At 33.5% G+C, this 12,255-nt stretch overlaps 1 protein-coding gene across 1 annotated transcript in view; it reads right to left on the reverse strand.

Annotated features, from left to right (window-relative positions):
* LOC102765647 (CUB and sushi domain-containing protein 3) overlaps positions 1-12,255 on the reverse strand; it is a gene marked incomplete at its 5' end in the record, with an annotated part of 698,415 nt that overhangs the window by 134,241 nt on the left and 551,919 nt on the right. The window contains 3 exons of the mRNA XM_006755250.2: positions 6,331-6,534; positions 8,115-8,210; positions 8,710-8,823. Of these exons, the coding sequence (XP_006755313.1) occupies positions 6,331-6,534; positions 8,115-8,210; positions 8,710-8,823 (414 nt within the window). The remainder of the gene's footprint in view (positions 1-6,330; positions 6,535-8,114; positions 8,211-8,709; positions 8,824-12,255) is intronic.

Below are 12,255 nucleotides of genomic sequence, written 5' to 3' on the forward strand. Positions count from 1 at the left end.
ATGTTACAGCTGAGGACACGGAGTCATGAAGAGATGAAATAACTTGTCCAACACCACACAGTTTATAAGAGAAAGAGCTGGGATTTGAATCCTGGTAGTTTGACTCCAAAGTCCATGTTCGTCAGTGAACGGAAGATATACTCGGTAAGGCAGTGCCAGTCCGGTTGTTGCCAGGACAACCATTATATAAAAGAAGTATACGGACCTGCTCTAAAGTTTTTTTTTTTTTTAAGAGTTTCTATCAAATGTATTAATTTTAAAGCAAAATTCTCATACAACTAGTAGTGTCAGCTTAGTTCGGAGCATGTCTTAATTTACAATTTTAAATATAGTGTGATGTTGGGAATGTTCCTTAAACTCTCTGAAACTCAGATTCCTTGTCTGTGAAATGGCAGTAGAATTGTTTCCAAATGGCTTTTGTGAAAATATAGCATGATAGTTTACATAATTAAGCTAGTATATTACTTAGAAGACAGAAAGAAGTCAATAAATCATATTTCCTTTTGCAACTATTATCATTTTTTAATGTTTTTATTGAATTTATAAAGAGAGGAAGGGAGAAAGATGAGAGAGAGAGAGAGAGAGAGAGAGAGAGAGAGAGAGAGAGAGAGGCTGCTTCCTACATGCCTCTATCTGGTGTCAAGTCCACAATCCTGGCATGTGCCCTGACTGGGAATCCAATCTTTGACCTTTTGATGCATGGGACAACTCTAAACCAAATGAGCAGGTTCCATCTATCACTATTTTAGTAACCAATGATATTGTTATCCTAGGGCAGTAGTTCTCAACCTTCCTAATGCTGCGGCCCTGTAATACAGTTCCTCATGTTGCGGTGACCCTCAATTTCATTGTTACAAATTGAACATAATTAAAGCATAGTGATTAATCACAAAAACAATATGTAATTATATATGTGTTTTCTGATGGTCTTAGGCGACACCTGGGAAAAGGTCGTTCGACCCCAAAGGGGTCGCAACCCACAGATTGAGAACCACTGTCCTAGGGTATTTGTCCTAGTATGGCTTTAATGGTAAGATATCAAAATATATCTTTTGTAATATGTTTTACAAAGTTAATAGTACAGTACAGTGCCACTTCCAAAGTCAAATGCAAAAACCTAGGGCAGTGATGGCGAACCTTTTGAGCTCAGTGTGTCAGCATTTTGAAAAACCCTAACTTAACTCTGGTGCCGTGTCACATATAGAAATTTTTTGATATTTGCAACCATAGTAAAACAAAGACTTAATATTTTTGATATTTATTTTATATATTTAAATGCCATTTAACAAAGAAAAATCAACCAAAAAAATGAGTTCGCGTGTCACCTCTGACACTCGTGTCATAGGTTCGCCATCACTGGTCTAGGGTAATTACTCAAGAAAGTGCTGGCAAATGTTTTTTTTTTAATAGTGTTGGTGTTGATTTTAAATGAGATAATGCTTAATAGTGTGCTTCATACAAAGGTTAATACTTGCTATTATTATATTTTACAACTTTTTCTTGGATGGTTGGATGGATGAATCCATGAATCAATGAATGAGGGTTCAGATCCTGTATATATTTCTTCATCTATTCCTTTCACACTATAAGCAAAGATGATTCAGACAGGTATTGTCATGGAGCCAATGCAAATAAAGTAATTCTTTCAGAGTCTCTAAAGAACTTTGAAAAAAACAAACCCAGATAAGGGTAATGGAATAAGCAGCAGGTTAAGGACTCTGCCTAAGGCTAGTAAGTGGCAGGCTCAGGGGCTTTTCAAAAGAGACCTCACTACAAATACTTATGCCTAAGGCCATCTATTGCAAGAGCTATTAGTGGCTGCAGGGGGTTATTTGAATCACAGAGGCTCAGAGAACTTGAGGTTTTATGAGACTAAAAAATTTAAGAAATCTGAAGCATACAAGGTCAAATTTGGAAGATAGTCCTCAACATAGTTTTCAATTTTAAATTTGTTCCAGGTCTAATGTTTTTATCAAAATATTACTTTACGGTATTGCAATTTACTGGAGAACGGTTTGATAGAACAGATTTGTATATGATTATTAAATTTTATTTACATACTGGTATTTAAATGTGTGTAGCCCCTAACTTAGTATCTGACTGTTTTAACTATAAGCACAGCTTGCATAACATACCTAATGGGGCTGCTTTCCAGTCAACAATTTAATTCCAGTGTGTCAGTTTAAGCAATAGTGTGGAAGATTTTATTGTGTTTTAATATGGCGGGGAAAAAAAGGGAGTGTTGATAGCAGCAATACGAACTGTGAAACTAAAAAATACAATTGAGATGGAAATCATTAAACATATACAAAACTATTTTCTTTTCATTTCAATTGGATGCTTATTTGGCTTAAGCTGTTAACTGGAGCATTCATTGAACACTAAAGGCTGAGAAAATACAATAATTATGCATAAATAAATTGTCAAATAGTATATCTAAACTATAGAGTATAGATAGAGAATTTTTCCTCTCTCAGAATAAAATTACACATACAATGTTTAACTCTACTGTTTATGTTAAACTGTGAACTAGAGGCCCAGTGCATGAATTTGTGCATGGGTAGGGTCCAGCTGGCCCACCCTAGTCAGGGCCAATTAAGCCAGGCTGGCCAGAGGGAGAGGTGGTTGGCGGGCCTCCTGGGAGGAAGGGATGCAGGCAGTTGGCCGGCTGCCCCCACCCCCTGGTGGAACTCCTGGTGGAGGAGACAATTTGCATATTAGCCTTTTATTATAAAGGCTAGGGATTCTCAGAGGAGCATGAATCTTAAGGTGGTTTGTAAAGGTCTAACCAAGCAAAGTGAGCAAGAACATCACCAAAGGCTGAAATTAAAAGGTCTGGGCCCTGGGGGGACAAAAAGAGGGAGACATCTGTAATAGTTTAAACAATAAATATAAATTGAAAACACACAAAACAAATGAAAAGTAACCCATGGACCCTGGACTCAAAAAGTTGGCCAATTGTTCTGAGGAGACAGAGGGAAGCTAGGCAGATAGGAGCGGGACCACAGGAAGGGAAAACAGAACCAGGAACCCAGCAGGTGGAGTTACTAAGGCACCCCAACTGGGCGGGGAAGGAGGGGTGCATCCAAAGAGGCATAAACTTTTTAACAGGACCAATCAGGAGCTAGCAAGGCTGTCTCCACCCCCAAACTAAAAGCGCTTCCTCTTGCTGCTCTCTTGTCCCCAGCACACAATGGGTTCCTCACCTTCCTGTGGTGGGGAGCACATGGTTTATGGCCACGCGGACCTCCACACGTGGACTAATAGGTTTTAATTCCCATGGATACTCTCAATAAACTTGGCTCCACTAACTGTTTTTTGTCCTTGACTTCATTCTTTGGTTTCACAAGACAATGAACTCAGAGACTCAACATCCCATATTTTGATTCTAGTTTGACCTCAACAAAAATTGAGGAAATAACAGTTCTTTGTTAAAATTCAATCATTAAACTAATGTGTAGAGAACACTTTATTTTGTGCCAGACAGATCCTCTCTCAGTTGAAAAGAAAAACAATATAGTGGCAAGGGAAAGGTCAAGAGTATTAAACCAAATTTAAAAACTATAAAATATAGTGGGTTGTTGCTATAAAAGAAAAGCAGGGTAAGGACAAAGAGAAAAAAACAGAGGATGGACAGCAGAATATTATTTTAGCTAGGATATCAAAAAAAATAATATAACGAAGTAATTCAGTAATACCAAAAAAATCTCAAGGATGCATGCACCAAGGAAAAGAAATACAGAGTTCAAATGCCTTGAGAAAGTCCATATTTCACCTGTTAACAGATATTGAAAAGGAACACAAATTATAGCTAATACTTTAATATCAATCTATGATAACTCTGTACTCAACTCATATTTGAATCTTTAAGACATAAGCTTTTTCTTTTTTGAATATTTTAAGACAACAAATTTCGGTCAGAATATTTGAATCTAAAAATATTTACAGTTAAAAATAGAAATGCAAAGTATATCTTCACTTATGGAAAGATGAGCAGTTGGGCCAAATGGTAAAACCTAAGCTGAGCCATCATCTGACTGTCATTTGGAATCATCGCCTTTCTATTTCTTGTCTCACACAGGTTCCGTGTGTCCTTCTGTTAGTATTCAGTTTTCTATAGGGTGAAACATTTTTTAAGTGGTAGAGGTAATATGTCCTTTTCATGTGATCTTGGCAGGAAATAGAAATCATCTGATACAATTTCTATCCCTAGGTATGCACTTTCAAACCAATGAAAAATGAAAGGTGGTCTGTTCTATGTTTAAAGACGCTCCATAGATGCAGTGGCAACTTTCTAAAAAAGCCCAGGGACCTACAAAGAGATGGGTTTTGACAGAGAGATTGTAATGGTTCCTCAGTTTTTCATCTGTTAACCTTAAAGTAGAAACTGTGACTGAAACCATCTAGACAGAGGACAGTACATTAGCATTTACTCCTAAATTTGAATATCAGCCATAGATTTGCATAATCTTTCCTGACTGGTAGAAGCACCTTGCTGAGATGAATCCATTATTGAATGCTGTAAAAAATGTTATTCAATGATGTAAAAAAAAAAATTCCTTTTATTTACATGGAATTTTACTTCTGATGGCAAAAACACTGGCATTAGCAAAGGGATATGTTTGACATACAAAAAGGCTTTATAATAATCATATAGGAGTTTTACTCTAAACAAAAAGTTTATATTTTAAAAATTTAGAATTTTTATTCTCTACCTTCACCTTCCAAAATATTATTTTATTTCATTTTTCTTTCCTCTTCCTAAAATATTCTTTCATTTTCCTTTTTTCTCTTTTCTTTCATATCAGCTCATGTCTCCCCTCTATCTTCTTCTTCTTCTTTCTACTCCTATCTCATCATCATATCTTTGTGCATAAAAGAAATTTCCTTGGATAATGTAATGTTTAAATTTTTCAGGGTTAGAAAAACACAGACTACAAACCATTACTTAAATATATATTTTCAAGGCCAATTAGAATTGTAGTGATTGTTATTGTAATTTTAACTTTATTTTAACCCTTGAAAACGATAAAAACAAACCAAATATGATTATATGCATATTTTTAAAATCTCTCCTTTTAAACTATTTGTTCTTGAATGCAGCAACTGATGGAAAGAAATTTCTGTCTCTCTAACTAGCTTATTGTAATAAATAATCATTATAATTCTAAAAAAATTGTCATGGTATTTCCTCTAAAATATTTATAGTTAAAAATAAAAATGCAAAGTATATTTTTACTTATGTAAAATTTTCTTAAAAGTTTTAAGTATAAAGGAAAATGTTATCTTTACGGAATGCTAAATTAGTAGAATTGGAAAGAATGACACAGATACCATGCTTCAGCCCTTTCCAAGATGCAAAATCTTCTGTGAAACATAAATTTTAAATATAATAACTTTAAAGTGTTATTAAATCAACCTATCAACAAATAAAAATCAATAATATCAAATACTTTATCAACACAACATATAAATTCTATATTTCAGATCTCATGGCTTTAGAATCTCCTGATTCTATGGTGGAGGATTTGGCAACAAAAAAAAAGAACAACTTAATTTTAGAATGCATACTAGGTTCCAAGACCTCTGCCAAGGCTTTAAATCATCCAATAGCCACAATAAACCTAAGGAAAGTCCTCTTTTTTTTTTTTATCCATATAGGAATCGAGAATCAGGTTATGTAAATTTTCCAGGATTATGTAGTAACTCACTACTCTTCAGTGTCACAATAAAAGCCTATTACCCAAGACTTAGTTAACCCTATTCTGAGAACCTACTATACTTCCCAGCTGTTAGGATTTTATTCAATTTTACATGATTCTTTACAACAGACTACCCAATTAATTAGGACATTAGCATAAGTATACAAACAGATCTGTTAAAGAGCTATTTCAGTACTTATACCACATATGTAGGTACTTTAATAAGCTTCTGTGATCTTTAAAAGACATGCAAATTCTTTACATATTGGCATAAAATTCTTTAAATAAACTTCTAAAAATGAAAAAATAATATTTATTTCGATAATCACTTATTAGGAGCATTCAAATTCTATTATTGGAAATATGATGTACATTTTATCCATATAAATCAATAAGTGAGGACACTTTCCAGCTAATTCAAAACAAACTATTTTTCATTGATTGTAGCATACCTCAATTGCATCAAATATCCACTCTAACTTGCAAATTTAGGTACATTATAACCAATAAATAATTAAAAATCAATGTATAACTATAAGATCTGAAATAGAAATACTTAAAAGATGCAAGATAACTAATTTTGATATAAAGTATGTACAATGATAAAGCATAGAAATTTACTACTTACCAATACAGGTGGGTAAGGAATCATTCCATTGGGCCAAAGAATTGGGCACTGTATCACACCTAATTGCAATGGATCCATGGAGAATATATCCTGGATTGCATTCAAAAAGAACCAATGAACCAACAGCAAATTCATTGCCAATCCTTCTTCCGAATCTTGGTTCAGGCACAGAACTGCACTGTGTAGAACTTGTTCTAGGAACAGCTGCATACAAACAGTTATTGATTTTAACTTCATATTAAATACATACTGACAAATGTAGCTTTTTAAGAAGATTTCAAAGAAATCTCCACTTTTTATCAAAACTTCAATTAAAAACTTGAATACATTTCTAAAAGTTTTAAAATTAATACAGAATATAATACAACTTCAAATGAATATTGTCATCAAGATCTTTTAGTTAAAAATATTTTGCTTCATTCCTTTAAACATTAACTAAAGTATTTTTCTATTTTTTGTTTTACCAAACTCTTATTAATATAGCAAAGTAGTATGAGTTATATATTTCAATTTTTGGGGTGATCACTGAATGATATATATTTTTTTCTTTTTAAACTGGTATACCGAGGTCCAAAAATACATGGCAGATTACATGAAGTAATGTCAAATTTTTTATCAGTAGTTGTTTCTTAAAAACATAGATTTGAAAAAGAAAACACAACACTTTATTAATTTCATAGCATGTTTACAAACTTAGTGTTCAAAACATGTTTGTTATTGATGAATACTATAACTACATTCAGACTAAGTGGAAGTCAGACAGATTAACAACAATAGAAGTTTCTCTTTCAGTAATTGTACAACATCAAATGTGAAATTGCTCATAGAATTATTATATCCTTTAATTGTGAGGGTGTTTTTGTTTTGTTTTATTTTTTTGGTTTAGTAAAATAGAATGATAACAGGATGTTTTTTCTTTTTAAAACACATACAGATGGGATTACAGAGTTTGACAACAGCCCAAAAAATGATATGATGAAATCCAAATAGATTGATTTCTTTTATGTGATTAAAGTAAAAGTAATTCAACTTTTAATAGTGCCTTTAAAATTCATAATACCCCACATTATTTTCACAAGCTATACTATTAAAAATAAGACAGTATAATATAACCAATATTATAAATGAACTATGAGGGCTTAATAAAAATATCACATCACAAATGATTATAATTTTTAAGAAAGTTCAAGATACATTTGAGAATACTATATGATCACATATAACTAAAACAAAATATTTCAAATAATAACTCAATTTAGGTTAATGATAATATAGAAAACTGTCCATAAAAGGTGAGAAAAACTGTGTAAACCGATGTTTAATTGCACAAAAATATTTAGTAGCCATGAAGAACATTTGAATTCTCCTGAGAATGAGAAACTAAAATTTTTGAATGAAGTGATGAGTTCCTTGGCATATCTAAGTACATCAGCACAGAATTTTGTACAATTCAATTTAGAGATCTAGACTATGAGCAAAATAGGTTATGCAGAAACTAAAGAATTATCAGAAAAAAATAAGCGTTTTGAAAACAATATGTTGGAAGAAAGGAAAATCATACTATTAACTTGAGAATGATAATGAAAGCAAAAGGTATTTTTTGTCTTTGGACAAGGTAATAGTGCTATAGTGATGGGGAAGGAACAGAGAAAAACTGTTAAAAGAAAAACAACTTTTTTCTCTCCCATATGATTATGAGGATCTCTGATCATTCAATAACTCTGAACACAGCATGGAAACCGAAATCATTCCTTAGTGTGTTTCTAGGCTACCGGGTCACTTACCTTGATAAACAAAGTGAAATCCCTTAGCTGTTATTGGTCCAACTGAAGTAAATCGAATTGTGATCTGATTACCTGAACTCAGTGGAAGTGATTCTCCTACTCAACAAAACAAACACTAAGATATCATAAATAATTTCATTCAGTAAACCTAACAAATTATATTTACACTGTCATTTGAAAACGTGAGTCTATGTTCTATCAAATTACGTCAATATATCCTACCACTGACAAGATATTTTCAATGGGTTCGGCTTTAATTGTAACTTTTTACTGGCAGGCTTTCATTACATTTTGAAACATATCACCTCATTCTTTAAAGAACCCTTAAATATGTTATATTACAATAAAGACCAGAAACTAAGAGACTAAATATGATATTTACTTGATTACAATCCCAGTAAATGGTTGTATTTGTCTCAAGCATTTGATTTACTATTAATTGTGTTTCTATTTTTTAAAAGAAATAACGAGTAATTCTAGTTTCAGTTTACTTTATCTCTCATATGGATGACATAAATCTCAACTTTCACTACAATATCAATCAAAGTCAGTCTTTAATCAATAACTGATGCATGGCAGTGCTATTAAAGGATACCTGAATGGGATCCTGAGAGGGAAGATAACAGAGCAGATTGCTGAGTTGGCCCATCATACACCTCAACAACATCGTGGAGTGATGTCTGGAAAAATACAAACTGGCCAAACACCACTGATCAACAGGAACCAGGAGAAGCAAACAAATCACCAACCATCCAAAAACAAAAAACAAACAAAAAAAAATAGAAAGAGGAGGAGAGAGAGAACAAAGTATTACAATATAATAGTCATCTTTTTTCTACCTTTAACAAAAGGATAGGTGCCAATTGATTGATATGCCTGACACATTTATTTCAGGTCATAAAAGTAATGACCATGGCCTAAAAGCAATAAGTTTTTAGGAAGGTTATTTAAAAAAAAATAAATGGAATGTGTATAACATCTAATTTAGATCAGAAACCATAAGGTTGGTGATGAATGCTTTATAAAAACTAATTTTTTAAAATTTTCCCATTGGTATTTTGTTTTTTATCACTTTGTGACTCTCTTCTCTTTTTCTAATTTTTTTTCTCCTCTTTTATGTGAGATAGACAAAGTTTTAATTTGGGGGAACTTTTTTGCATATCACTTTTAAAATACTATCCTACTATAAATAATAGTTTCATGGAAAAATATCAGTAAGATACTTTTCAGGTACAGTGTTTAATCCACATTTATTGTTAAACTTCTGCCAAAGTAAAGAAATTCTATTTTTATGATGCCTCAGTAATTGAGATATTATACAATTCTCTAAAGTGGTTGCTTTTTCATGGTAAGTACAGATCTGAAATACTTACCAAAGGAGCTTTATAAGTGTCTCTTTTTAACTTAATTTCATACTTTTTCTTAAATCCTATACTAACTTTACGTGCAGAAACTACCCAAACTATAACTTAAAATATCCTGTTCCAGAAGAGAAATCAGCTTGTATTTTGTGTTTTTAAAAAAGAAATGGGAAATAAAATTTATCCGTAAAACATTTCTTAGGTAGAAACACTGTGGGGTTGAAAAGAGCTTGATTTTTTAAAAGTTTGATAATGTAAAAGCAAGGTAACTTTTAATAAATTCAAGATCACATTACTGTAATTAAACTACACAGTGTAATATGTATATGTATACTGATATATATATATAACATATATATTTAAAGTTCTTCATATTTTACACCTTAAATCAAGGTTATGGACATCCTATGGGGGTTCTATGAAGACAGGCTAGTTCATAGGAAGCATGCTGAGTTTTGCATATAAACAGAGCACACACACAAATACTGTATACAAAGCTATCCTTATTTTATTTTATTTTTGGGCCAGCTAAAATAAGCCGGTAATCTCAGTCCAGTTCTTTGTGAGGTAAAAGAAGATGAACAGTTTCTGAACACTAAAGTGCTAAATTTCATAAAGAATCCTTCTTAAGCCATTTCCTAGAAGTCATGAAAGCAAATTTATATTTCTACCTAATCATATATATATGTAGTCAATTATGTTAATAGTTTGCAAGTCATATAAAACACTGTCAGTTCAGACCTTTATAAAATATCCATATTTTGGTCTACCAAATCCAAGCTCTTTCAAAAATACTCCAAAAGTTATTAACACCGTTTTTGTTTTCTGTTTTTCCATTTTTTTAGATTGGTGTTTGGATGATCCGCTTTCAAATGTGTCTTTAAAAGTTTCTATTATAATTGCAGACATTGCCTCTGTCTTTCCATATGCAGGGACTACCACAGGGACTTCGCTAAATCAAGTACACTGTGTAACAAAGCTCTTGACAAATAACATTCTATCTTTACATCTTTTTGGAAGTCATTAGAAAAAAAATTAAAGTTCAACATCCTTTACTCTTTATACCTAAATATCTCAAAGTTCCATTAGGAAGCATGTCCAATTTCCAAGCAAACTGCTACATTTACAAACAACATCTAAAACAACCAAACTATACAGTGATTCAAGAGCTTTTTCTAAGGAAAAAAAAAAACAAGCACACAATATCCTTCGTTTTACTTGTTTGTAGGCTTTTGTTCTCAATTGTTATTTCTCTACCAATATACCAGAGTTTTATACCACCTGTAAATTGAGTATGCAGACCCAGCATGTCAAACACATGGCCCACAGGCCACATGCCTTTTTTTATTTGGCTCGTGCTAGCCTTTGAGTTTGACATGCTTGTTGTAGACTACAATATTTAACAATATAGCCATTAACACCATTTATTTGCATTACTAGAGGCTCAATGCACGAAATTCATGCAAGGGTAGGCTTTCCTTGCCCTGGCTGCCAGTTCCAGCTTCCCTCCGGCTATCAGCAACTGGGACCCGGCTTCCCTCCGGCTGCTGGAACCCAGGACATGAGCTTCCCTCCGGCTGCCAGAATCCAGGCTTCCCTCTGGCTGTGAGGACCCAGGATCTGGGTTTCCCTCCAGCTGCAGGCACCCGGGCTTCCCCTGTCTGCCTGCAGCCAGTCGCCCCCCACCCCCCACCTGCACCTGCCTTGGCCATGTGCTGCCCATGTCCACAGTCACCCCTCCTCCCCCCCACCCCCACATTGAATGCCCCACCAGCTGGTGACCTGAGCCTCCCTTGTGGGGCAATCGTGGGGTGATGGCAGGGCCCCCCGACCAATCGCCTTGGCTGGCCTGGTGCCAGTGCGTGTCATTTTGTGGTCGTCCAGACGGTCATTCCCCTGTTTGGCTGTTTGGTTGATTTGCACATTAAACACACACACATAGATAGATAGATAGATAGATAGATAGATAGATAGATAGATAGATAGATAGATGTTAAATAAAGAAAACTGTAGGACATGCTCTGTTGAGTAATTCATGCCTCATGCCTATAATGTATTGTAGTAATTCTAAAGTGAGGTTAGGGAGAATAAAGAAATGTAGGGGGTTAGGGAGGACTGTGTTGGAACTTGTCTCATTAAGCAATCAGTAAGCTGCTTTTCTTTAACTGTGAACTAACTCTGCATTAACATGGCAAGAGGATATTCTATTCTATTCTATTTTTATTTTTTCATATAACTACTTTTATTTATTTAAGCATAGGTGGTATACAATGTCATATTAATTATATTATTTTAGGGCATCTATATAGTGACTCGATATTGTTATTTTTATACCTTACAGTGTGATCACCTGAGTAAGTCTAGTAATCATCTGTCACTGTGCAAACATATCACGGTATTATTGACTATATTCCCCTTCACATTTTCACCCATCTTCCCAGCCCTCTGCCCTTGGCCAATGGAAATTTTTAATTAAAAATAGCTTGTATTAGAATAAAAATGTTATTTTTGAGAGGATACTGAATCATTATATCAAAGATGACACTATTTACATTTTAATGTTTTTTTTTGTAGTATGAAGAATCAAGAACACTTGCACTAGTGTTTTTTTACACATTATCAGGCTAACAATTATCTTACTGAACATTACAATTCTGAACCAAATCCCCCCTTCTCAGGCAGAAATTTTAAGAATTAAATGGTAGCATTAGTGTTTGCTTTGCCATTCTGTCTGTAAATATTTTAATTTACTTAGTGTTCTTATGTCTAGACTAGAGGCC

Source organism: Myotis davidii, unplaced genomic scaffold (genome assembly GCF_000327345.1).
Source record: "Myotis davidii unplaced genomic scaffold, ASM32734v1 scaffold713, whole genome shotgun sequence".
Lineage (NCBI taxonomy): Eukaryota > Metazoa > Chordata > Mammalia > Chiroptera > Vespertilionidae > Myotis > Myotis davidii.